The sequence below is a fragment of the Coloeus monedula genome, assembly GCF_965178545.1.
Source record: "Coloeus monedula genome assembly, chromosome: 3".
NCBI classification, from domain to species: domain Eukaryota; kingdom Metazoa; phylum Chordata; class Aves; order Passeriformes; family Corvidae; genus Coloeus; species Coloeus monedula.
In genome coordinates this window covers 43917988-43945882 of record NC_138783.1, presented here as the reverse complement: position 1 = coordinate 43945882, position 27895 = coordinate 43917988, and the positions used below count along the sequence as shown (strand labels likewise).

Sequence of the window (27895 nt, the reverse complement as noted above, 5' to 3'; positions counted from 1 at the left end):
AACACCCACTGTGTCAACTTTTAAAGCTTATATTAATTCTTATGACCTCTTTCCTTAATTTAAAGCAATGTAAATGAGGCTTTTGTAGTGTTACAGTAATACATAAACTGTGTGCAGGTACATTGACCTGTCTTACTTCTGTTGTCCAGAACTGTAAACCCTGCTCGATGTGAGACTGTGCACAATTATCTGAGATTGCAAAGGTGTATTTTGAGAGCCCTAGGCTTCAGGCTTAGCTCTGTACAAGCAAATGTCTAAGCCTGTTTGGAACCTCTCAGTTTTAGAGCTCTGTCCAGACCCATGGGCCATCATACACAAACCTACTCGTAGAGGTGAGGATATGCTCCTAATTTGAAACCAATTCCCCTCTTTCAATTTCCCCTCTTACCTGGCCTGTGTTTTGTTTCTTGTTTCTTGGGGATTTTTTCTTATGTTGTTTGTTAGGAAAGGCTTTACATAAAGAAAGTCAAACAATAACATGAGGAAGAACATCTTCATTGTATGTCTTTGTAAGGCAGTTAAGTTTATAATACGTGACTGAGCTGTAAATTACTTGCAATAGACGACTGTCTCTTTGCATGCTATCAATATTTATGAAAATTGATTGTAATCACCTAGCAGCTCTACCCTGGAAGAGTAAATATGCCTGCTGTTAATCATTAGCTTCAGATTTACTGAGAGACCTGATCCTCAGCCTTTCAACCCATCATGTGGCCCACATGGAATACATCTTACATTTCCATGTAAGATTTCTGGGACAGAAATTCAGGAGCTCAAAACTTATTCCTGGCATGCAGTGTTTCTGGACTGAGACTACATCTATACTGCAAACAAATCAGAATCTTTACATTGAGAATTATATCCATTGCCCCCATTAGCATGAATTCATATTAATAGAAATTCCTACTAACGAAGTAATCTCATTAGAGACATTAATTACTACCATCTGAAGCTATGTGACACACTTGAATGATGATAGGTGGCTTTTCTTTCCATTGCATCATGGATTTGTTTTGTTATTACCATATAATATTGGTAGGTAGCTTGCAAATATTAACAGTATAGTAAAGTAACACCCTTTTTTCTTGACTGTTATTTGTAGTCTCCAGAGACATTGTAACGGATTGATAAAACATTCACAGAATAGAGCTTTCCCCTGTTTTGCACGCATTGTGAAGGGAATGGCAGAGAGTCAGCCCATACTGGAGAGTCACCTACAGCTGTGACATTCCTAGCAGTATTCCATCTCATTCATTCTTCGTGACCAGCTGCCCAAAGGACTAAAAGCTTTCATTTTCTAAGTATGTATAACTGCTAAAAGATCTGTACTTACAGACTTCTCTGGTCTTTCCAGCAGGGCTGAAATGATGTTCACTGTAAACTCAGGGTAGCTGCTAAAGAAATAGTTTCATGTTAAAAGTAATGTTTTGAGGCATTGTTACACCTTGAGATGCATGATTAATCACCCTCAGCTCCTGTGATCTCAATTTTCAATGCTCTGTATTTTGAAAACTTAACTTTTTGAAGACACTCATTGAGCTTCTGATTTCAGAGCTTTAACTGAGCGCTTCTGATTCCTGAGCTGCCAGAACAGAGGAGTTATGTAGTCAGCATGAGAATTAACCTTTGTTCTTGCCCTTAGAACATTTTCTAGTTTTCCATTTCAAAGGAAAAGTGTCATTCCATGCTCTTACTCAGGCAAGCAGACAAAAGCTTCAGGGGGAAAGGAGTGTTGGACTTGGTGAAGGAAAACAGCAGCTAGTGTAAGTATATTAATTTCACATAGTTTAATATGAGAAGTTAATGTTTTGGAGAAAACAGAGGTAACTTTTGGTCACTATACAGAGAGTGCTTAAGTTACAGTATTGTAGACACAAAAGACATTGCGACTTACAGAGTAGAAGTATTCAATTTCCACTGGGAGTCCAATGAGAATGTGTCATGTGTGCTCACAGTCTCGCTGTCTTTGTGGGTTGGGTATAAGGAATGCACACAATGCCACTGGATTAGGCTATCTCAAAGCAGATGATCAGCTTTAATTTAAAAGAATAAATTTGCTGAATAGAGATAGTGTAATAATGTCAGATTATTCTACTTTTTAATTAAGAAGAGGAGAGGTGGAAATAGAAATGCTCCCCATGAGCAGACAAGGTAGAACTTTAGTAAGGGAAGAAGAGATGTTCTGCCTTTAACTCACATATTCCCTGACTGTATCCCTGACTTAATGTGTGAATCTGATACCTATTCTCAGAAAAGTGTTCTAAGGACAAAATTATGTTTCTGTTTGCAGATATCTGTTTATGTAGCCCTACTTGCTGTTTGAAAGGATACTTCAGGGCGCATATTAAGATCATGTGCAGAAACGGGATCTTTGTGTTTTAAGTACTTCTGCCTATTAAATGTACAGTCTGGGAGGAAAAACTAGAGAAGATTAATTCCCTTTTCACTTCTTCTGTCTTCTGTGTCCTGGTTTTGTACATTTCCAGAATCTAAATATTTAGGGATAATTGTGAGCTGGCAACTTCATGTGACCATGAAAGTGGAATTGAAAACATATCCCATACAGTTCAGTGCTGAGCACCCCTGGCCTTCAGGGGACTATTTCTTGGCACTTCCAGTTGCTCCTTTCCGTTCAGGGGTGTCACCACTAGGGGACTCCCTCCCGCAGCGTGACCTGATGCCTGTTCAGGAGAGTGAAAGTCCTTCCTTTTCATTTATTGGTGTTTGGGTCCTGGTCAGTAACAAACACCGAGCCCACACACTCTTTGTTCTTCCTTGTTGTGGCCCATCCTCTTTGCCCATGCTCATCTACAGTTTTATTGGTCACACACTCAGATAAATACATCTGAGGGCAACTTAGTGAGTTAATGGGCATTTTAAAATGAATACGTAATAACAAAAATGACAAAAGGATGAAAAGGATGAAGATTTAGACAGAAAACTAGTATTTCAGGGGAAGACAAAATTCAATATGGGTGGTTGATTGGCAACGACATAGCAAGTTAGATTCAAGCATTATTGCCAACACATTTTGTTCACCAAGCTAGAGGAGACCTTGATTTTTTGAGAATTACTGCAGAAATGTTTAATTTTACAAATATCAAATAAAAAAAGAAGTGTGTTTTCAGTTAGATCTTTTTACATTGTCTTGTAGTATGTGCAACCAAAACACAGGAGTAATTTTTCCTCTGTGATTCATCTACTTGTGCATAATGTGTCTTACATGTAATAATGAGGCTGACTTGGTTCATTTTCATTAGCCAAACACACAATAGTAAGAAAGAAAAATAAACAAAAGATGCTTTAATGTGAGTAAAAGTGTACCATCTACTAAGAATAAAGACTGCCTAAGAATAATGACACACCTGTCGGGTGTCTGGTGTACTAGGAAACAGTGTGTTGACTCAGTATCACTGTTTTTCTTCTTGGTAGGACTAACCTGTCACAGGAGCTTCTCTGGCACCTTGGAAACCAGAATGTTGTCGTTATTGCTATTATATGTTTCCAGGAAATGACAGATAATATTTTTTTTCAAATTACTTCAGCTGTGGTAGCTTTTGCCTTTGTCGGTAGTACTTTTTTCCCCCCCTTTTTTCCAAATAAGATGATAACTTGGAAGTGTGTCTTTAAATTATTTTCATAAAATTAGAAGGAACTATAAGTAAGAAAATATTATTGCATATGCATTTTAGAGCTACTCATGGCTGTGACAACAGTCAGTTTTCTAGAAAAATAGCTGATTATAGAAATTATGGAGTTGTACAGTTCACTAGTGCAGCATGATGTATAAAGCAGTGGGAAGGGGATAAGTTGAAGTAAAAATTAGGAAGGAACAGGTTTTTCGGGCACTGTTTTTTAACATCTCCAGCTTTTTCTTCCTGACAAAGCAAGGAGTGTGAACAGAGTAAAGAGAAAAGCTTGGCTTAGGTTACTGTTTCTGCATGTTATCTGCCCTGCTGTAGTTTTTATCTAATGCTTTCAACACTGTTTTTATCTGCAATTCTTTCAGCCTTGTCTTTTCAGACACTGAGAGCTTGATCCAATGAGCAGATTGGATCTGCTTATTGTTCACCTGGTGCCATTCCTCATTCTTCGTAGTTGCTGTTTATTCGTTCTCTTATGAAGTGTGTGGTAAGAGTCATTTAGGGCCAAATCCTCCTCTGCTAAATTCAATAGGAATCATAATTTCTGCTTTAGCAAAAATGGGATAGAGTTCTCTGTCCCCTGCAAAAACCAGCATTGTTCCCAGATGTCCTCTTTGGCAACCCAGTTTCTACTACCTTGAACACGTGTTCTTCTCTATATTCAGGGTGAAGTTGGTAAAGAAAATACCTTTCCTCTTACAGTAGCATTTAAAGCTCCTTATTATCCTAACAGGAAGTGGCAGAGGAGGCTACCCATCTATTAACAGTATTTATGATAACCCACATGAAAGTCTAGTGCATACAAACCTTTAGGTTAACTTTTCCCTGGAGATGTCTGTAAGAAACACTGGGACATCCTTGTGCAAGTAAGGAAGAGATGTGTTTAAAAACAGTGCGAAGAAATTGCTCCTGAGTGATTCATTAGTTTAGATGCTGTGCAGAATAATAGATGGGAAAAGGTAATGAGCCTGTGAGGTCATTTAGGATTGCTGCCTGCTCTGGTTTGTGGAGCAGTCTCCTGTAAGTAATCCTGGGAAGGATTTGCCTTCAATCCCACAACAGTTTATAGGTACTTTTCCCAGTAACAAGGATGTTGTCTCCACTCAAAATGTAGTAGCTCCAAACGTACAAAAGTAGCTGTAGACAAATGAGGAGTAAGGATAGATGGAGCAGACTGGAAAGCAGGATTAGTACATTCAGTTTAGAGGGCAATAGATGTTTTGACACTCCTATGGAGCAGTGGCTCAATACATAATGTGTAATCCGAGCAACAATAAGGCTGCCTCAGAGGCAGATTCATTGCAATACTGACTGCAGATACCATCTCCTGCTGTAATTGTTTCTTGAGACGGGCTTTCCTTCTGGCTCACAACTGTCATTCATTAGTGTCATGAGGGGGCATGTAAACTTGACAGAACATGTAGGTATGTAGGGAAATGATGTGGTTTGGCTGGGAGTCATTGCAAGGGAGAAATACTTAATAGTCATGCGATATTGCAGTTACATATCGTTTATCGTATTACTATTATTCGTTGCTCAAATAACTATGTACATAGGGTTCCGTATATGGGCCTGCGTGAGTACATAAATATAAATACACACAAGCAGTTTAAAGGATTTATTTGATGAGCTGGGGGTGACAGCACAATTCAAAAGCAGCACATTCACGGATAAGAGCTACAGATAATGCCAAGCATGTACCAGTAAAGACTTTGCAGTATTTAAGCATTAAAGTCAGTGCTTGTGCAAGACTTCATTTCTCAGTGCAAGGCATGTTCGTGCAGTACCTGGTATGGTCAATGTTAGAGTGGTTGCGCGGTTTTTATACTTCCCCTTTGCTCTGGAATGCGCAACTGTGCAGCAGATGCCTGTTTTCATGTCAGTCTGTCGCTTCCCCGCCGCGGGCGCTGCGGCGGCGGCTCTGCCCCGGGACGCGCCCGGAGCGGGCTCTCGGCCGTGGTGCCGGCGGCCGCCGCGGGGGGGCGCCAGGGCGCCGCCGCCTGCCCCGGGAGCGGCGGTCCCAGCGCCTGTTCCGGCCGCGGGATCCGGCCCGGCCCGCTTCCCAAAGCCCGCGGGTGCGGGCTGTAACAAATGCTCTCCGCTTTCGGGACTTCAGCAGAACTGCCACGGGGCTGTTTCCCGGGCGGTCCCTGTGCCTGCAGCCACTCCTCGAGCAGCTCATGCCTTCCTCTCTGTGCTTTTACTCCTCCCAGTATCTTGGATCCCCTTTGGTAAGGCCGGAGGAGTGAGGTCATGGAGTTGGCTCTTGAGAGCACATTGTTCATCCCCTCGTGTTTCACATCAGTGCTAGGCTGTGTTCCAGGCTGCACAATGCATTTACGGTGTTTAGTCACTCCCATGGTGCGGTAATATCTGGGATGATTAACATTTTTGCCTTTGTAATAAGTTTATTTGGGATGGCTAGTACTCGTGCATGTGGCTGTGTAATCTTCTTCAAGGGAAATACTCATTTCCCAAAAATGTCTCCCTCCAGCCTTCCTGTCCATCAGATGCCACCAGATGCATGGTAGGGCCTAGTATGGCCAATGAGCTCTATGAATTCCATATCAAAATATATCAATTTCCAGGCTAGATGTTTAATTTTAAGTTTGTTTTTGAAGAAGTATTGTCTCAGATGAGTTTTTATTTAAATTGATAACTGAAATGACTTATGTTCTCTGAGAGCATTTGTATTCCTAGACACAGATTTTTACCACTGATCAAGGAGGCAGATTTACATGAAAGCCTTGCTCAAAAATTGGTATGGCATCTCCAGGCTGTGCACAGAGTCTTTTTTTGTTGCCATCAGAATCAGTTGGGGCGTGGATTTGCTGTATTTGCATCTATACTTTCGACACTAGTGTAATGTAATTTGAAAATAAGTAACTGCAGTATTCCCACTCCTTTGCAACTGTACCTTGTTCTTTTATGTCCAGCTAAACAGTTAATTCCTGTGACCTCTTGGTCTAAAAGCTGAACTTGCTACTAAATATCTTCTTCAGTTGCAGCCACATGTGTGTGGCTTGCTCAGTGTAGTAGAACATTCATACTCATTATTAGTTGCTCCATCCGTATTGAACACAGGCAGAATCACTATGCATCAAGGAAAGAGGAAAATGTGATAAACTTGTTGAACATGTTGCATGAATATCTATTAGCTGAATTCACAACTTACTGTTCTCTTTTGCATAGAAAAGGTGTAGTGAATGCCTCACTGTCAGGGCATCAGTGATCTTCCTCTTGAAAATAAAAATAATCTTGTTATTGCTTCTACTTAAATGAGTGAATAAGTATCTCAAAAATTGCTTTATTTAGAGTGTTATTTATTCTTACTTGATTATTGGATCGACTAATCTTACTTTCAATTAGTTTTAGAATGCGTGTGAATTGCCTTATTCTTGCAAGGAAAAAAGATGCACTTCCTCAAGGAAGAGAATAATGCAAGCACATGAGTCATCCACTTAACCTGGTCACATAATCTCATTTGTTAAACTGTAGAATGTTGCTGTCACTAAAACTTTAATGTGGTTGCTGTGAATGTATCACGTCTTGCTGACTTTGTAAAAATTGTTATATGTAGAGATATACTGTAAATACTTTAATGAACAATAGGGAGGGTTCCTAATGATGGGCTTGTAATACCTAAAACGGCTTACAATTTTTTTTCCCCTTTTTAGCAAGCTTCTTAAGAGAAAGAAGTCTGAAAAAGGGCTGCAGGGAGTGACTGGAGAATGGTTTGAAGAAATAAAAAGAAGAAAATTTCAGAATTACATTGATGTCAATAGAATGCTAAAACCACCATTAGAGCATCAGCTAAGGAAGAGCAAAAACACCAGTGAGTTGCATTTGTCCATTTCCTTATCACCAAACCAATGTCTTATAGCATGTCAGAGTGTAATAGTTAAGGAGTTTCTGAAATTGCACCGAGCTTCTTCTCATATCATAGTTTTACCAAAGATATATTTTCAAAATGGGTATGTTTCTTTAAGCAGATTCTGTTAAAAGCAGAGCTGGGATTCACAAGAGAAAATCCCTGTTATTGTTATGCCATAGTTAGAATCATAGTACGGCCCAGGTTGGAAGGACATCAGATGATCTTCAGGTCCAACTTTTCATAGGAAAGGGAACCTGGATGAGATTATTTAGTACCATTTGCAGTCACATCTTGTAAACCTCCAGTGATGGGGACTCTACCATATGCCTGAGGAGGCTGTTCCAGTGATTAATTGTCCTCACTGTAAAAAATTTCTTTATTAATCAAAATGAAATTGCTATAATTATGGTAAATACAGTGGTAGTTTCCCAGTCAAAGCAGTGATGTTTGCACTGTATAAAAAAGTTGTGGTTTAACCCCAGCTGGCAGCTAAGCACTATGCAGCCACTCACTCACTCCCCCACCTTGGGAGGGGGTGAGAATTGGAAGGCTAAAAGTGGATTGAGATAAAGAGAGTTGATAGATAAAGCAAAAGCCACACACACAAGCAAAGCAGAGCAAGGAATTCATTCACCACTCCCCATGGTCAGGCAGGTGTTCAGCCATCTCCAGGGCTCCATCACGTGTAACAGTGACTTGAGGAGACAAATGCCATCACTGTGAACGTCCCCCCCCCTTCCTTCTTCTTCCCCTAGATTTTATATACTATATTTAGATTTTATATCCCTATGGTATGGGATATCCATTAGGTCAGCTGGGGCCAGCTGTCCCAGCTGTGTCCCCTCCCGCCTCCTTGTGCACCCCCAATCCACTCACTGATGGGGTGGAGTGAAAAGCAGAAAAGGCCTTGGCTCTGTGTAAGCCCTGCTCAGCAGTAAGGAAAACATCCCTGAATTATCAACACTGTTCTCAGTACAAATCCAGAACATAGCCCCATATTAGCTGCTGTGGAAATAATTAAAGCAGCCAAACCCAGCACATTCTCTACTCCTTATTCCATACCTTTTGCATCATACTCAGGTCCCACACTATCCAGTATATCCCCATTAACCACCCCACTGCCTTCCCCTTGCCCCTGCTCTTGCTTGGACTTACCCGTATACTGCAGTCTCTCAGGGGAATACCTGCTCCAAGTAGAGCCACAGTCTCTCCAGGGATATACTTGCTGCAGCATGGACTTATCCACAGTCCCAGTCCATGTGAGGTGCAGATGCTGCCCCTTGCTATTTTTATAAATGACACTTAGCTTTCATTTCTGGGTTTGCTTTCTCCTACAGTCATTGGATAAGCCATTTTCAGGCTGTTGTGTTGTTTCAGGCATGTGTTGTTTAAAATGGAAAAGAAAATGTAATGCCTTATTTCTGAGCAAAGTCTTGTTTCCTTATATTCTCCAGTTCCCTGTGGTGTGTAGCAGACCCTGCTGCTTCTTTCCCTGATCTGTGAGCAATACTCATCCTCACCTTCACACCAAATGCCTGCTGCTTTTACAGGCAGACTGAGTTTATGTTCCATTTGAAGAAAGCAAGTCATAACCTTCCCAGAGAAATCATTCACAGTATCTTGCATTGAAAATACAGTTCTGATATGCAATTTGTAGCAGAAAAAAAAAGGTACTCCAGTGGCCACAGGAATCCCATAGTAAGGAATTCTGTGATACAGAGGACACGTTAATCTGAATTAGTGTTATGTGGTTATGTTACCGTCTGTTAAGTCGTATATTCTGGATTGTGACATTCATATTTCTTACAAACATGAAAATAAAGTGAGTAATGATTCTGGGTGGCTCAACTTTCAAATATTTGATTTGCTTATATTTTAAAACAGTTATGATTTTCGAGTGATTGAATGCTGATTACTTTCAGAAAATCAGCCTCATGTATCCCACGTGCATCACCCAAAACCAATAATACCTTCTGAAACGTTAGACCTGTTTTCTAGTTAGTCATTATAAACCAGCATGTCACATAGTCTGTCCAAAAATGTCAAAACTGGATTTTCCAGACATAAAAGGTAAGCAAAAGAAAATTGTTTATGAAGACATAACATTTATGTATATTTTAATACTGTATTTATTAAGAACTTCAAACAAGTCTACTTTTTATCATGTTTTTAGATCATAAAGAAATAAAAATGTCATCCCGCACAAATCCTCAAGCACAAAAGAACACTTCAGCTTCTTTTCTGGGGTTCAGATCACCTTTTGCTTGGCTTTCCTCCTTTAGAAAATCCAGGAAAACCCAGACTCAGAAGCAACCACGGTGAGCTATAATCAGAACATACATTACTTCCAGCTTTTAAAAAGTCTATGAATTGTTCTGTGTTTTGCTTAGAAAACTTTGTTAAATCATTTTTCCAGTCTCTTGCTTTTCACCTCATTGGGAAGATTGGGATTTTACGTGGTCATGTAATGAGAGATTATCTGTACTGTATCAGAAGAAAGAGGACTAAGTCACAAGTAATAGGCAGAGTCTCTTGGCTAAATCTATTTTGTTCAGGTTTTGCATAAAGGCTTAAAGTATATGAACGACCGTAGACTTAGGAGTAGCTGCATCCTATTTAATTCCCTCTCAAGAGGACACGGTGTAAGGTGCATGGGGATCTGGTGCCCTATGGCTGTGATACAATAGGAAAGTGTAGCTTTCCCATGTCATGGCAGAGAGTACCGGCCCCAGGCAGCTCTGCTGCATCAGTTCCCACCACATCTAGCCCAGAGGCAGCTTAGAGGCAGCCCTGCAGCTTTAGTGCCAGCCAGGCAAACCAGACGGCTCTTGGCACTTTCGCCTTCTGTGCTTTGTCAGTGCTTTGGTTTCAGCTGAATCTGAACCAAAGATGGTCTCATACGCAGGTCTGGAGCTGCTGTTTGAAGAGCATCCTTCTCCTTTGCCATGCCCAAGGTAAAAGGTGCTGTTCAGAGGGAATGGGATGGGGGAAAGCTACAGCCAGGCTGGTTAGGCTGCCTGTTCTCTCTTAACTTTTGTCCTGTATGGCCGTATGTCAGCAACAAGTGAATGAAGTCTTAACTATTCTTCTGTGCATCTTAGGGTAATGCTTGGGACTGGCAATCACAGGTAGAGCTGCATTGTGCAGTGCTGTGAAATCTAAGTATAAAGGTGCAAGATCTTTGGTACAAAAAGCTGATTTTCACTCAGTGAGTCTCAGTTTGGTATTCTGGTCTGTGCCTGGGGCTCCATGCTGGCACGACGGGTAAGACAAGGAACAGCTGTAATAAACAATGAGAGGGAATGTAAGCCTCTAAAGAAATTATGATTAGTCTGATATGTAGGTTTTGTAACAGAGCAGCTTGCTATTGTGGAGTGTTTGTATCAAAGCAGAAGATTTAAGGAGAGGTTTGAGTAGAGGCTGTGAGGTTAGCTTTGTGGATGTTCACTGGTAACTATTCTCTTACATAACAACACAACAGAAAAAGAATATGCAGTGTTAACACTGCTCCTTACCTGTCATCTTCTCCTTCCTTTTTCTTGTAACCTCGTAATGCCCCTCATCCTGGAACACAGAAATGTTGGGCCACAGTCTTCCCTGAAGAATAAAGGGACACTTGTGTAACTGAGAATCAGATTTCACAGGTGCTTTTTCCTTGTGAACAGTGAGGTAGCCAGTGCACACATGAAGGTCTAGGCTTTGCTGTACAATCTAAGCACTGAAATGATTTCTTAATTTAAGAAGGCAAAAAACCCAAACCGTGCCTACTCATTGCATCAGCTTTTTTCCTGTGTGTTTATCTGGCTTTTCCATGGAAAATCTATCGTATCTCAGGTTCAGGTGCCTTTGATTTCTGACCGAGCATAACTTGAAAAATAAACAAGTCAATCCTGACGTGTAACTGAGCTGATTGCTACATTTTCTAGTCACGCCTCTCTGTTGAAAACTTCCCCCACCCTCTTCTAGGTGTTGCCGTGGCATGTGGTTTGCTTTATGCATAGGCAAAGCACTGAAATAATCTGCCTCTCTCCAGGCAGAGTTATTTTGGAGAGCCAGTGAAACACTATAGGACGCAGCACTGTAAATCCTTGTAAGTAAGCCTAACTGGCAGAAGCTTTTCAACGGCTAAACATTAATGGCTGGTTAGAGGGTCCTTTAAGTTCTGGAGAGACAGTTTCGTCAGCTGCGGTGGTGTTTTACTGTGAGGATAAATTATGGATGCTGCAGGAAGGAGTGCGCTTACATGGAGATACAGAAGATGCTAATAAAAGGTTTGTAACTGTAGTCTGAAGGCAATGAAATGTTTGCTCACTTTTGGTTCAAAGGTGTCAGTGTTCTAGAATTCATCCTTATTATTTTCTAATAGGTAAGTGCAATTCATCCTGGGCAGAAATGCTGTTTAACTGTGTTTTCAGCATATGTGAGTTATGCGTTTGGTTTTTAGTTGGCTTCTTATGTAGATAAGAATAGTATTGAAGAAAATGGATTATACTGGCATCAGACAGCTTGGAGGTAGCCTGGAGAAGACAGGTGCCTTGCCTCTGTGGAAATACTAATTTGCAGCAGATTTCAATTCGTGGATTTTTATTACTGTTACCAGTAGTGATAGTCATCTTTTACTTTTAATCTTGCATTAAAAAGATACATATGTATGTAAGTGGAAAAGTATAAAGTATAATTTCTTGTCTTCCATACTGAGTAGTATTTTCCAGATGGCAAATATTTCTGAACTTGAACATCAATTTAGTTTCTTTCCTGTTTATGAATAATAGACAATATTTACAAGTATGTGTGTATGCATTGTTTGCAAAATAATGTAAACAGTGCTCAGTATCATTAACCAAAAAAAGAAACTGTATTGCTGTTTCCTAAAATTAAGCAATATTTCTCTGAAAGTAAGCAAAACTTTAATTTTGAAATGCTGGAAAACTTAAAAATGTTCGTAGAAAATAATGAGGCAGTTCAGGAAATGAAGAGATTGGCATAGGGAAAAGATTAAAATAACCTTGTTTGTATAAGTTAGCAGGGAGAAAAATAAAGCAGGATACAGTGACCAGTTATTTCTGAGAGAACAGTGACAATAAAGACACGGATTAATTTAGAATAGTGCCAGAGGTGCAAATGAAAATTTAAATTTTGCCTAGACTATCAGAAGACATTTCTAACTGACATTTCTAACTAACATGTCTACTTCATGTAGGTTCATTGCAAGGAGCAATTAATCCAACATCAAGTGAGGAGAGCTTTGCACTCTTGGGCTTTGCCAAAGAGTGGCTTTGCACAGTAAAGCTGAAAAAGAAAGCTTCTAACAAAGTTTTTGCATTTTTATTATGGGTATAAGTAAAACTAAGGTAACTTGCTAAGCCACAGGATTTTACTGAACTTAAATTGCAGGAAATCATTGTAAAAGCTCTGAAACGTGAGTTTCGTTCTTAATTTGTTTTAAAAGCATTAAAACATACTCAACTTTATTTAAGTTTAAAGGAAGAGCTACACATATTTCTAAGTTCTGGTTCTGTAAACTTAATTCAGAGGGAGAAGTAACCCACTGATTTAATGGCTGTTTTTATTTAGAGCTACAAGGAAAAATTAGGAATTTCAGAATCAGACTGTCTAGCCAAATCCTAATCCCGCTGAAGTCAACAGGCTTGTTTGGTTTCAGCTGGACCCCGTGTCAGAGAGGAATCCTGGTTTTACAGTTCACAATTACAGAAGCAAAAACAAATTGCACCTTTCAACTGTTCTTCCCTGCCTGCAAGCACATTGCAAACAAATGACAAAGCACTTCAGGAGGAAAGGCTGGGCCACAAAGAACTTGCCAACAAGCCGGTTTATACTTGCTGTTGAAGCACAATAAAGTAGTCTACCTGAGCACAGGGAGCTTTTAAGAGCCTAAGAACAAGGTCATTCATAAAGACTTTGAGACAAACAGGACTGAGCAGAACCATCTTTCCCTACTTCATTTTCTCTCAAGAATTAACTTCCTGGGAAAAAAACAGTTTCTGAGACAAGGAAGAACTGGCAATAAGCACAGGCTGAACAACATTTCCTTCAGGGCTTTTGAACAGACGGGATTTGCTTAATTGTAAAATAAGGATCTGCAGACTCGAATAGACTCAGTGTAAGTCAAGTCCTGTTCTTGTTTCTTTAGTTTATTTTGTATTTGTCTGCAAGTCACCCCATTGAACAGAGTACTTTTTATATTCAGGGTTTCTCGGCATGTTCTAACCACTGCATTACTCATGGACACTCGAGCCAGTTCTCTGCCAAGCCCTTGCAGTCTTAAATAGCTTAGGAAAACAGATGAGCCTTTTACCAGGTCTTAAAAATTGGTAAATAAAGGCCATTTTGGGTGAGTAGCAGCAAGTTCCAAAGTTCACACCAAAAACAATCTGCTGTCTGTCTCTCATCCTTTGCAGGGACAGAGCACAGCTCTGCATCTGAGCAGGGTGAAATGGAAGAGAAAAACAATAGAATTGCAGATGCAAACCACTCAGAGATTTACAAGTATATAACTTAGGCTATGAGTAGTACCTACTAAATTATTGCTGTTTGGAAAAAGAATGAATACAATCTTACCATAATGCTGGATTGAAACAACTGCTTTATGGCTGTTGAAGACACTGAGATGCCAGTAGGTTGAGTTCATGTTGGGCTGTGCAGTTATGAAATTTGCAAGCTGACAAGGCCAAACTGAATGGTACATTTTCCCAGCACTCTGTTTTTGCAGGATTTTGGCAGGGCGGGGAGTTAAGGATGAATTCTTCATAGAGCAAGTTTTCTTCAGATGCTTCTCAATAGTTGTTAAAATGAGAAGCTGCCGGATATTCACTACCTGATAAAATTACATCAAGTTCCTTTTAAAAGCCAACATTTAAATCCCTCTGCCTACAGATATGACAATTCTGCTAGCCCATCCTCAAAAGTGGAAGAAATGGCAACGGTAAGTAGTGTATCTATTTATTGTCTGTGATGCTTAAATACAGATTTTTCAAAAACTAGTCCCCATGGTTTAGGCCGTTGCTTTAACATCTGTTTAAGTAGTATTCCTGAAGTTCTTGTTTTAAATGCTGAGTAAAATGTCTGTGCTGTGAACTTGTTGCATGTAGTAGAATGAGCTTGCCTGTTAGCTATAAAAGTCCAAAGCCTTCCTAGCTAGGCCCTAAGTCTAGCTCTGCCAGATTTCAGTTCTTTCATAATGACAGAATAATTGCATGGATCTTTTCCTAGGTCAAGACACTCACATATCTTGGCAACTGTAACCAACCTGTAAATAGATCAAAACTCACACTAAACAATAATCTCATGTATTTACTTTGTTTCGTTTCATTTGTACAAGGATGAAAAATAGTAGCTGGCTTGGGCAGGCAGTAGGGTAGAACCTCTTCTGCAACATTTCCATGCACAGAGTTACCATGTAAATGTAAATTTTGAAGTAGGAAATTTTTTTTTGATGTATGTTTCCTTTTATAAGCACAAGTTCATTTTAAGGATAAAACAACAGCTTTATTTCTGATGTAATTTTAAGTGCATGCTGTTGAAATAACAGATTTTCTTCCAAGGATTATATTTTCTAGTTTAATTACTTTATTACCCTGTATTACTAACATGTTTTTCCTCATCTTCAGTTGGGTGGTATAAGCACAGAGGGGACTAAGAAGGTATACAGTGTATAATCAAAGGCACAGAGGATGTAAACTGGCCACCTCCCTTCTCTCATATTTCAAAAACAGAGGGATAATCTATATTAATATATGGCTGAGCAAAGATCTTATCAGAGAATCCTGCGTGTTATATAAACATATAATATAAAGCTGTATTATAGCTAGACTAGTAAAATATTATGAATATGGTGAACAACAAAGTAGTAAGGTGGGTTTTTTTGAAAAAAGGAGAAAGAGTTTCAGCTAAAATAATTCAGGAGTTAAACAGTTGTCTGCACTTCTACCATCTGAGACTGTGAGCTGAGAGAAATATGGATGGGACAGAACCTCTCCAGTTTAAGATTTGATCCAAACACAGATGGGGAATAGGATGACATTTTCCCCACTTCTACCACTAAGTGCTGTCTTGCAATAAGAAAATGGACTGTAGTGTTAAATTACTAAATCTCTGTTGGGAGGTCAACATGTGAATTTTAAAATACACTGGTCAAGGAAGAAGTGATTGGGGAAAACTAAATTGAGAGATACAATGCAATAAGGAATACAGTGCAATAAGGATGCATTTGGATAAAATAAGTAAACTATGCCCTTATCCAAAACATGCTACAGTATGAGGACAAGATGAGTAATTCTCCTTATTATATGTGTAGAAGTCTATAAAATGCATGCAATTTTGCAACCCTCAGTTGTGTATTTTAATAATACGTTATTTAATGGACTGACAGAGTTTGCTCACCTCTGGGACTTGTGACACAATTTGTGATGTGACATGTGAGATGTGATTTGAACCCACATGTAGAACTGAAACCAGGTTACCTTACAATTTTTAACAGGCTGAAATGTGTAATTCTCCAAAGTCAACTGTAACAAGTGGTCATTCTTTTGATACAAACCAAAATGAAATAATGGAGAAAAGTACACTGGAATGGAATGAACAGCTGGAGAAGGAGATTTTCAGTGGTAAGTGTGTGTCCTTACTTTTTTCTGATGGTATTGTTACCAGAAGTGACTGTGTTTTGAGAGAATTTTCTGCAAAAGCACAGGCTTTATAGACACGGCTCATTTCTAGCAGAGTGGCTACATTTTGTTCTCTTCATCTGACCGTGGAATGTCTACTCCAACATTGACTTCAAGAGATGTCACTGATCACTCTTAGAATGCATTTTATCTCATACTGATACAGTTCAGAAGAGTCACATGTAGCTGTGTACAGTTCTCCCTGCTGTTTCTGTTGGGAGCCCACACTGCACCCTCTAGATGCAGACATGTGGTTCTGTGAGAATTCTATTCCAGTTTCCTGCATGCATAATTTTGATAATGATGAATTACTGGGCTGATTTTAAAAACTGTAAAGCCACAAACCACAGAAGCAAGATGCATTATGGCATTCAGTTAGCTTTCTGGGAGCCTTTATAGCCCCAGTCAAGAGTTGCACGTTCTTTTTTAGCTTGGCTCATGTCCTCCCAATGAAAGACTCAGAAACAACTCATCTTTTTTCTTGTTCTGAGTTTCTCAGGAGTCTTCTCTTTTGTGTGCTGAAGAGAAACTTAGAAAAATGGAGAATTTTAGTACCTTCAGATCACATTTTATTCCAACTATACATACTTACCAATGCTTTCTTAATGATTTTGTACTGTTAGCACAGATCTGTAATGACTGGTCAGTCAGTCTTACGTACTTAAGTGGATCAGGAAATTCTGTAACAAAACAGTCATATCCATTTTATATTATGTATATTCTGGTATTTTCAAAATACCAGAAGAAGACAATTAGCAAAGGCATAATTTGTTTTGACAATAAAAATAGTTTTAGTACATTGCTGTCAGTCTTCTGACTGAATATCTTGGTTAATTGAGCTATATAATGTTTAATTCCAGTTCATGAGGTTGCCTATATATATGTATATAAATATGTATTTGTTGCTAGATTGAATCCTAACTATTTAATTACCCATTCTTATCCAGAAAATGCCATTTTCAGTGCTCAATTAAGTGTAATAGACTACAATTCAGAAGAGAACTTCTTTTATGAATGAAACAAACAGTGGACACACCAGACTACTGAATATGCTTCTTTGATGGTTTGCAGGATTCTGTTTTCTTACAGTTACATCATAACTGTGCTTTGTGAACATGCAGACAGGTCCATGGTTGCCTAGTGAATTCTTTTCAGGGTTTTTTTTACTTACAAACTATATTTGGAAGGTTCACACACACACAAATATACGTGTGAGTGAGAACTCAGACTTCAAATTGTTTTGTTCTTCTTTTGAATAGCATGAAGACTAACATTTACATAAAGAGCAGTCATGGTGGAGGACATTTTTTTTCTTGTAGTTATAATGAGTGACTGCTGAAAGATCCTATGGAGGAAGAATGTGTGGTTTGGGAAGGGTTTTGAATTCTTTTAAAGCCAGTTCTGATTATTAATGTAGTACGTGAAACTTTTTAACATAAATAGTCAGAAGATTATTAAAGAAAACAAAACCAAGTATCTTTTTTTTTTTTCCTGTGCAGTTCTGAGTGATCTGGATGACCAGCTGGCCCAGGAACAAATCCAAGACCCTTTGGACAGGATAGTTTCTACTAGCAGTGCATCAAATGTCCAAAGTAGTAGTGCATTCCCTACTTCAAAGAGGCAGACTGCTAGTAGGGGGCAACAGAGAAATGACTGGAGTGATATGCCTAGCACATTTTTCCCAGATGGACTGAGAACACTAAGGGCCAAAGATGAACACAAGATTTTCATCAGACCAAGGAAGTTACACAGTGCATATATGAACTGGCACCAAACAGCCTTTCAAGAAGATTGCAGTTATGGTGATGCAGTCGATGGAAATCCTCGTCTGCACCGTAGGAGGCTGTCTTCGGTTTCTTTCGGACGGTCTTCAGAAGGGAGCTTATATCCTCCTTCTGTAACACAGAACAGTGGATTTAGACACAAGAGTTGTATGAACAGGGATACAGCTGGCAGAAGTTACTCTGTATGTTCCCTTCGGAGATGTCCATCATCAGTATCTTCTGATCAGCTATCAGCATCAAGTTTACAGCATCCATTGGCAAGGGAGAGCAAGAATGGTTTTGTACCAAGGTTTGGTCGACAGAACCCAAAGAGAATTCCTCTGTCTTCCATTGTATGGAACAACACACCAGACTCTTCTGAAGAAACTCCAGAAAAAATGTTTAGAACTCAATCACTGATGGAGTTTCATGCTACAGACTATGGTAGATATCCCAGCTCTTTACAAGAAACTAAGAAACACTCAAGTTACCACTCAAAACACCACTATAGAAGATCTATTTCAAGCAGTAATTGCTTTAGCAGAGTTAGTTGCCCTGACAAAGCTACTTCTCCGTTGCCCTTTGATAACTGGGAAAACTATCCTTTGTACAAATCAGAAAATAATCTCTCTAGATCCTACTACAGAGATACCTCTTCTCATGGCAAGTTGTATGCAAACCAAAAAAATTCTTCTTATGGAAGAAAAGACAGCTATCCTTCTTGGGCTGATATTCCTCAGTGTTACAGTGATGAAGTGTTTGTTTCCCCTGATGCCAACTTTGAAGTGTTTATGGCCAATTTAAATGACCAGCAGTGGGCACATACAAAGAATGCCAAGTTTGGTTCACAGCGCCTGCAGAACGATTTTCACATGTACTCTCCAGAAAATACAAGTATCAAAAGGATGACAAGAACTGCAAACAGAAATTTTTCAGAATTCACTGAGGGCTGTCAACCTTGGCTAAGTCGTAGCTCTTCTGTTTCTTCATCTGGTATCAGAACTGATGAGTCAGTCTTTCCCAGTTCAAAGGACCAACCAAAACCTACAGGACTGAACAGGAATTCAGTTGTCATTACCCAAAGGAGTACTAAGGCAGACTTTGCACACCTGGAAAGGGCTGAATGTATGAAACAGCAAGATGGAAACATGCTGTTACAGTCAGTTCCTCAACAAGCAGATACAAGCTACATCAACACACGGAGTTTTTCCTCTAACAGCCCTGCTTCTGCCATGTGGCAAAGAGATGTATCTCTCTTTAACACAATGACATCAAAGAGACAAACCCAAGCCACTGCCAGAGGAGATACTGCAAAAATTTATATATCAAATGGTGATAAAAGAAGTTTGGAAATGAAGGAAAATGATTGCCCACCCAACAGTGTGTTCAGTCAGCCTCTCTGTATTTCCCCAGCTGGTAAGAGCAGGAAAGAACCTTTTCTTCCAAGTCAGAAAGAATGGGAACATAATCTGCATTATGCAGCACAAAGAGAGAGCATCAAACAGGGTAACTGGAGTGCAGAAGCCCTTAACGAAGCTACCCCAAAGAGACAGTCCTCCCTACTGAATGTTACTTCTGCTCTATCCACTGAAAAATTAGCAAGCTGTCAAGGCATGTTGTCCTGTCCTCCTGAGTGCTCATCTAGTTTCTCAAAAAGCTCTCCACAAGCACTTTCTCATAAAGACAATTCTCAATGCTTAGGAACACTAACTAGCTCTTCAGTAAATTGCACATTTACTGACTCTCAAGCAGAAGAGAGAAAAACAGCTCAAGTGAGCAGAACAGGTGTTAGCAAGGAGATTTCACAGAAAACACTGCAAAACGCAAGCACTTTAGTTACTAAGGACTGTAATGGACAATTCACTGCTAGTTCTCCACAAAATGGAAATAATGGAAATTCTGGAAATATTTATATGCATAGTTTTGATGGAGACCCCAATACCTCTGAAAATAGTTTAAGTTATTTTTGCCTTGAAAAAGGAACTGGAAAAATGAGGAGTACTTCACCTTGTATCGGAAGGTTTCACAAGCAAGACAGCTCACCAAGACATACCAGTAGCTGCAGTATTACTGGCTCCCCTGGCAGAAACAGCTCCAAATCTTCTGACCCCCTTGTTATTTATTACACTTTGCCTAGAAAATCAGCTAGCATTGCAGGCAGTATTATGTCAGATACACCCATCTCTTTACCTAGAGAAAGCAGAACAACATACGATTGTTTGAGGTCTGAAACTCCACATAGAGCCGACCCCTTTTGTTTTAATCAAAGAGATGTGTCTTGTTTAGACCCAACATGTTCCTTTTTAACACCAGCATCATTAAATGCTGCTACAAGTAATAAAGATTACCCCAGTCCTTTAACCAAAAGTATGAATGATTCAATAAGTTGTAGTACATCAGTTGATCTGACAGACAGATGTAAACATCTAAGTAGAAGAGAATCCTCTGTATTTTCAGATTATAAGGAGGGGGGAAATTTTTTGCAGAAATATAAAACCACAAGCACATTTACAGTTTGTGTTGATGAAGATCATGTCAAGTATCATGAATTAGTTTCAATTTATTACACGCTACCACGGAGGCATTCAAGAACATTTTGTAGCCTCTTTAGAGATAATTCAGAGGATGCAGATTTACCTTGTCCCAAAGAAAATGCTCAGTCACCAAGAATACAAAACAAGAAAAATGAAGATCATGTGAGTTTAGCAAATGGTTTTTTCCCTACTACTTCAGAAAAAGAGGTGCCTTCATATTCTTCTGATCAAGTATCTTCAGTTTTGGTCACACCTCAGAATTTAAGAACTGCTGCTGATAGTGAAGAGGAGAGTTCTCACTTTTCCCCTAGCTCTGAGAAGTCAGTGAGTGTGGTAACTAACAAGAAAGAAAATTCAGCATATCTTTCATTAGCAGAAAATGTGCTTTCTGATGTGGTGACAAAAGAAATTTCTTTTGGTGGCCCACAACCCACTGCAATAGTGGCTAAGTCAGGTAAGGTCATTTCTGATGCTTCAAGCAGCCAAAATGCAGAAATACATCTGAAAGAAAAGAAGGAAATTTTACAAAGAGCCACACCACTAATGTCCACTTCATCAACCCCTCCCAAGCCAGGCAGACATTTAGAGAATCGTTTATATTCTGCTTCAACAAATAAAAATATTATTCAGAAGGGAAGCTCTGAAAGTTGCTCTCAGCCCCCAAAAGTGAACAACAGGAAAAATTTGAACAGTTTACTCCTCCGCTCCGGAGAGAAGAGTTCCCTTGGAAGGAGTGGTAACACAGCACATGCTGGTGTGCCACTTACTCCCGTGGAAGACGTGTACACAGATAGTACCCAAGTTAAACAGAGAGTAAATTTCCTACACCAAACCACCCCTCTGCGTAATAATAAATTTAATGGACTGCAATTAAGAGCTGACAGTTCAAGAAAAAAAGAAAATGGTTTAAACTTTTGTAGCAAAGTGCTTCCAGAGCCTCAGAGAAAAACATCTGAGGTGAGCACAGCTTCCAGTGCTGATCCATTACTTCAGCTAGGCAAAGTGACTAGCACAGATACAGATGAAGTAAAGAATTTAAAAATTAAAAAAGAGCAAAACTCACAGAGTTCTCATATGGGTAAAGTTTACAGCAGTTTTCAGGAATCAAAGAGGCGTAGTGAAGGCAACCTGAACATTAAAGATAAAGTTCCCAGGGCTACACAAGATAAGAAGATAACACAGAGTGCAGAAGATGAGAACAAACTTCTCTCTGACTGCACAAGAGACAAAGTCAAAGATATAGAAAAAAGGAAAAACAGACCTTCAATTAAAAATAAATTGGCAGCTGTTTACAAAACAAGTCGTAAATTTTCAAGTAAAAATTTACCCCCCAAGCCACACATAAGTAACATTTTTTCACAGAATGATGGAAGTGACACTTCTTTAGAGGTCAACATGTCCCTTGACTCATTGATTTCAATGGATTCCCACCAGCCATTCCTGGAGTTGGACAATGAAAATCAGAGTCACAGTCTGAACTCTGATAAGAATTTGCCAAGACCAAGAACAGCTGAGAATAAGAAGACTGAAAATCAGAATGATCCTTCTTTGCTTGTTAACACCAAAAGGAGGCCTTTTACAAGTTCATACACCCAGAAGGAAGCCATCAGTCCTCGAAAAACTGCAGTGAAAGTGGAAAATAGGCCAAGACTCACAACCCTATTTCCAGATAAAGCAGTAACCATGAGAAATAAGAATTCCCAAATGCTTGATCTCGGGTTAGAAAGCAAAATCCAGCCCATCACTCCCAGTGCTACTACCTCATATCCACTGGATGAAGAGAAAGGAAGAGCTAGCAGTCATGCCTGCGCTCCTCCCTCGCCACCTTTAACTGACAAAAACTTAAACACCTATGTAAATAACTGCTTGCAGGCAGACACATGTCCAGAGCAAAACTTGGCTTCCCAGACAGTGCTTGGTCAGCATCAAAATACCTCTCAGCCTACTGGCTTAGAAAACGCTAACCTCAATAGCTATCGGTTGCGCAAGAGCCATGCGAAAAGTCAGCGTGAGCGTCACCTCTCTGAGAGCATTTGTGCTCGAGATTCCCTTGAGACCTCTGCCTCAGGAAGCAATATTCTACCCAAAGATGGCATACATGGGAAGAGATTTAAATCTTACTCAGAGCTGTTGTCTTGTGACGAGAATGAAAACTGGGCGTCAGACGATGAGAAATGTTACAGCACTAGAAATTTAATGTATCCGTCTGTGGAATTTGGTATATTTGGCAAAGAGCAACAACTGGCTTTCCTGGAAAATATCAAGAGGTCACTCACAGAAGGGCGATTATGGAGACCATGTCTTCTTAATAACCCTGGCACTTTCAGAGATACAGAGAACTCTTCTACAAACAGGGCTGAGCTTCTGAGCTCGAGTTCTGCTGGGAGCAAAATGTCATCAGCTGCTTCATCGCCCCGAGAGCTGACTGATACCTACGTGGAAGACCCAGCCACTTATTCGGACTCGGACAGTGATACCACCACCGATGATGAATATTACCTAGATGAGATAGATAAAGAATCAGAGCTATGAAGGGACTGTGGTACTAAGAGGGCATGATAGTGTGGTAGTTTCTGGGCAGGCAAAAACATGTCAAATACGTTGAGTCCATTCTTGTGCTGCTATAAATCAGTACAGCTTCCTTAGTTTCAAGGGAGTTAGTATGTTATATTAGCTGAGCATTAGACTTTTGTATCAAATATGTGGCTTCACCATTCCTGTTTCTCTTAGCAGGGAAAAACAATGTTAAAAAATCCCTTCCCCAAATACTAGAAGGTAAATAGCTGTGGAGTTTTGGGCAGTGTGAGTCCAGGAATGGCTGAGTCAGCAAGCAGTAGTTAGGTTCCTGCCAGCTACAAAGCGCTGGAATGGATAAATTCTAGCTTGAGCTGCTTTTTCTTACAGAACTTAATAGAAAACCAAGAAGTTAATTTGCTGATAATTTGCTGTTTCTCTGATGTTTCTCATTATCAAGCATGATAATGCTAATCCATCTCACTGAACAAATATCCTCACAAAATGAAACCTCTTAAATTTTTACAGCATATTCTGTATGAATGTTATTTTTCTGCATTCCTGGGAAGTGTAGCAGTAATGTCCCTGGTGGCATTTATTCTGCTGTGCTGTTGAGGCAGATTCCACATCAGGACTTTCCAGCATTGCAAGAGCAGTGAGCAATGTGAGTTGCAGAAGTATTTCTAGTGTAGGAGAAAAAGCTCAACACAGGGTACAGCCCTAAAAACTGACCGAAAGGAAGACAGCTGAGCATGGAAATCTGCTTTCCAGACATGGAAGATTCATAACTGGCACAGCTTTGGTTACAGTTGACATGATTGGCCAGATTTCTGCATTTGACTTGGAAACAGGTTAATTTGGATTAGTAGTCAGACACTTTTAACAATTCAAAATATAAAAATATTCAGCCTGTTGATTTCCTATATAAACCTCATAGGTTGAATCTTAAGTTGTTGTGGGAAGATAACCAAAACAACTTGTGAGGTCCCAAAGTTCTGCAGCTGCCTCTGCTTGGCTGGTCTCAGGATGAGGCAGCTGCATCCACTGGGCTCCTTCAGGGCAGCAGCACCTGGGGCAGCCTGAGAGGGCATTTGGCTGGGGCACCACTACACTGGTAGTACAGATTGGTAGCTTTTTACATGCAAAGTAAAAAAAAAACAGTAGGAAAGGCTCTTTGCCCTTTGCTAAATTACCATCCGTTTTTGGTATTTTTACTGTTCCTGCTGTGACCACAGTACTCTTTATCCTCCAAACTGAACGGCTGTAAACATGTTCCATTGGCTCTTCTTCAGCCACAACAATAATGTAGTATTATTACTCGGTAGCCAAAACTTGTCCCTGGCCATTAAATTTCTAACTAAGCTTTGTTCTCTTTTTATGAAAAATCAGAAGTGGCTCACTGAGCCAGAAGATATATTTTAAAATAATTATACATTTTCTTCTACTTAATTTCTAATTTCACATATGGTCTGAAGTGATGGTCCATATTTTTATATGCTTTTTAATCCAATAAAATTTCTGTAGGATATAACTATATTTTTCTAACTCAAAGGACAGTATACTGGTATTTTAAAATTATATCTTTCACACAAAACAAGCTTGTACCACTGACTACTCCACAAGAAACTAAAAGATGAAAATATTACAGTAGGTAAGAGGTATCCTTATTTTTTCATACTGTAAGCTTCGTTAAAGAAGTGGGTCTGTAGTTCAAATCTGTACTGATATATAAGTATTATTTTATGCTGGGGTAATTTGTCTTTAGTTGTACATAGAAGGACTAACATAAACTGTATACTTATAGTCAGAATTGATCTCTACGACATGCCTGTTTCACAAGGATATAAGAATATGCTGACATGGGCAATGCTGTAATGAAATGACTACTGTATAATTGCAGTCTTGTAAAATGTGGTATTCTAAGGAGAAATTATGTTTTTCTGTAAATGTTTCTATTCCCTGTGTACAGGATTCTGTAGAGTAAGACAATAAAACCAGCTGAGTATCTGTGCGGAATTTCTGCTGTTGTACATTTCTGCAAAATATATTAATCCAAAAATTTGGGATACCAGCCTACATAAGGTAAAGAATAATAAAAGAAATGTTTACAAAGGAAGTAAATGGTCATACAGTTTTTCTTGACTAGAGGTGGATGGTTTAGAACATTTTTATTTGTAAATATTTTCTACCCATTCAACAGTAGTTGGATTAAGTTTTCACCTTGCAGGCATAAATTTTTTTCATTTGCTATGCTGTGTATGACAGGAAATCAGGTGGCTTGATTTAATGATTTAATGTAAGCAAGTAAAAACTGCTTTTGATTGTAAATCAGTTGTGGAAGACTGCAGCCTGTTGAGGATCTGTAAACTAAAATTTCACTGAACTCTAACAGTTGATTGCATGAAAACATAGGGAGACATACCTTCCGAGTAGCAATCATTTCCATTCATTTTAGAAATTTTGACACTTCCACTCTTCCAAGATTTTCTTTGGCAAAGATATATTCTATAAATATTGATAATTTATAGGATTTTCATATTTAAAACTATTTGTTTGAAATAAATTCCGCATTCACATGAAAAAATGTATTGGTACTGCATTTGTTTTTCACTTGCTGTGAATGCAATAGATTAAAAAAAAAAAACTTCAAAAAATACAGCATCTTAATATGGTTGCCAACATCATCAGGGTGCTGATGCCAACAAAGCCATGGATTGAGCAGGGCAGCCAGTCTTGGTCCGTCTTGCAGCTGTAGCCAGCAGCCACATCAGCTGCTGGGCTCAGGCCTGCGTCCTGCACAGGAAGGATGTGCTGCCTTCTCCTGTCCTGCCAGCTGATGAGTCTCCAGCACACAAAGAGTTTCCTGTCAGTGGTAGAATCTTTACAGTAGACATATTAAGCCTTTAGAGAGCCATATGCCTACAACTTGCCTTGAGGTGCCAATACTCCATGCAGGGGCCAAGGGTAGTGTTTGGTGATAGTTTTACAAGGTGATGATCTCCACATGAAAATCCCTTCAGCTGCAGTTAGGCCTGAAAGAAACCTGGCTGCACGTGCCTGTAATGGTGTGTGAGACTCATCACGGTCTTTCAACCTTAATTACTGCAGCCAGTATTTGTGGTACCTGAGCTCAGTGATGCAGTCCCTCAGTCTGGCTTCAGAAGGAAACGTGGTTTATGAACTAAGGTGGTTTATCTGTCTAGACCTCTGTCCACCCAGTAGGTCATGCATGTGCCCAGGTGATCTTTTAGCATTCTACCATCTTGATGACATTTGAAAGAAGGGACAGAAATCTCATGGTTTCATCAAAGGATAACTCAGGGTGGGTGTGACCTCAGAAGGTCTCTGGTCCAGCCTCCTGCTCGCAGCAGATTAGCTTCGAGGTCAGGGCTGGCTTCTCAAGGCTTCATCCAGTTGAGGCTTGAAAATCTCTGAAGATGGAGACTGGACAGCCTCTCTGGACAACCTGTGCCTCAGTCTGTAACATGGACACATTACAGGGTGACCATCTCTTCTTTCAACTCATGCCAGTTGTCTTTCATCCTTCTGCCCTGCCCCATCTCATGATCTTCCTGGGGGCTTCTGTAAGGTCCACCCCGTCATCGAAGGTATCTCTTAACAGGCTTAGCAAGTCCAGCTGCCCCAGCCTCTCCTCACAGAGCCGATGCTCCAGCTCTGCCATTTCAGTGGCTTCCCCTGGAACTGATCCAGTTTATTGATGTCTTGTATTGTGGAGCACGAGGCTGGATGCAGGATCTAGATGTGATCTAACAAGTACTGAGTGGAGGTGGATAATGACTCCCCTTGACCTCTGGCTCTGCCCGTGTTCATACAGCCCAGGCTGCTGTTGGCCATCGTTACTGCCAGGGCTCATTGACGGCCCATGTCCCTCTCCCTGCCCAGCAGGACCCCCTGGGCCATTCTCTCAGAGCTGGTCCCAGCAGCTGGTCCCAGCTCATACCAGAACAGGGTATGAGCTTCCCAGGGACAGTGGCCCAAAAGCACTATCAGGCCCAGAGCCCCCCACCTCGTCAGAGCTCCTCCTGCTCTCCCTGCCCATGGCTCATGACACCATTTCAGCCCAGCCTGGAGCCATCAGTCCCTGCCCCACTGATGGCACAGATCACTGGTCTCCACCTCTCCACTGCCCTTCCTGGCCAGCCCACCCTGTTGAGTCTGGCCCTATCTGCAGGATGACATCCCCAGGACAGGCAGCTAGCCCAGAGTGGTGTCTGACCCCAGTTTCCCTCACAGGGACCAATCCTGATCTGCAGATTGATGTCCCCACCTGACCTCAGCCCTCACCTGTACTCTGCAACATGACACAAGTTTTCTCTCACCTGTTGGGAGTATCACACATGGTATGTTGGTGGAGATCTGTGGCTGTCTGAAGTGAGGGAATTGAGGAGACTAAAGACAAAAGCAAGGAGGAAACCAGACTTGGTAATTCCCCCTTCAAGGAACCTGTTTTTCATGGTCTATATGCACAGAGACTTGAAGTTCACGTTATTCAAAACCAGGCAGAATTCATTTGTGCTCTCATTGCTTTGCATGTGAAAATCCAGGCTTGCCCGGAAGCTTCATTGAATTCTTCTACAGTCTCATAAGCCCTTCCATCTACTCATACCTTGAAATACTTCTTAGTAGCAGCAAGTAGTAAAAATGATAAAACAACCCTAGGAGACAAATCGTTTGAGTTTTACCCTCTTTACTTATATCCCAACATTTTAACTCCATGAAATTACCTTGTTGCTACATTTGCTAGAGGATTCTGTTATCCCTTTTTCCCCATCACCACGCATCACAGCACTGATGAGGGCCAGCAGCAGCATCTCACCCCCAGGCCTCAGGAGCACCTGGGCATGTGTGCATGCCTGAGCCTCCT

The 27895-nt window shown here is 40.2% G+C and overlaps 1 protein-coding gene across 1 annotated transcript in view; it reads left to right on the top strand.

The window, feature by feature from the left end:
• EXPH5 (exophilin 5) overlaps positions 1-23028 on the top strand; it is a gene marked incomplete at both ends in the record, with an annotated part of 32459 nt that extends 9431 nt beyond the window's left edge. The window contains 6 exons of the mRNA XM_082279342.1: positions 7322-7479; positions 9517-9588; positions 9692-9836; positions 14413-14461; positions 16016-16142; positions 17699-23028. Of these exons, the coding sequence (XP_082135468.1) occupies positions 7322-7479; positions 9517-9588; positions 9692-9836; positions 14413-14461; positions 16016-16142; positions 17699-23028 (5881 nt within the window). The remainder of the gene's footprint in view (positions 1-7321; positions 7480-9516; positions 9589-9691; positions 9837-14412; positions 14462-16015; positions 16143-17698) is intronic.
• Between the last annotated feature and the right edge of the window lie 4867 nt (positions 23029-27895).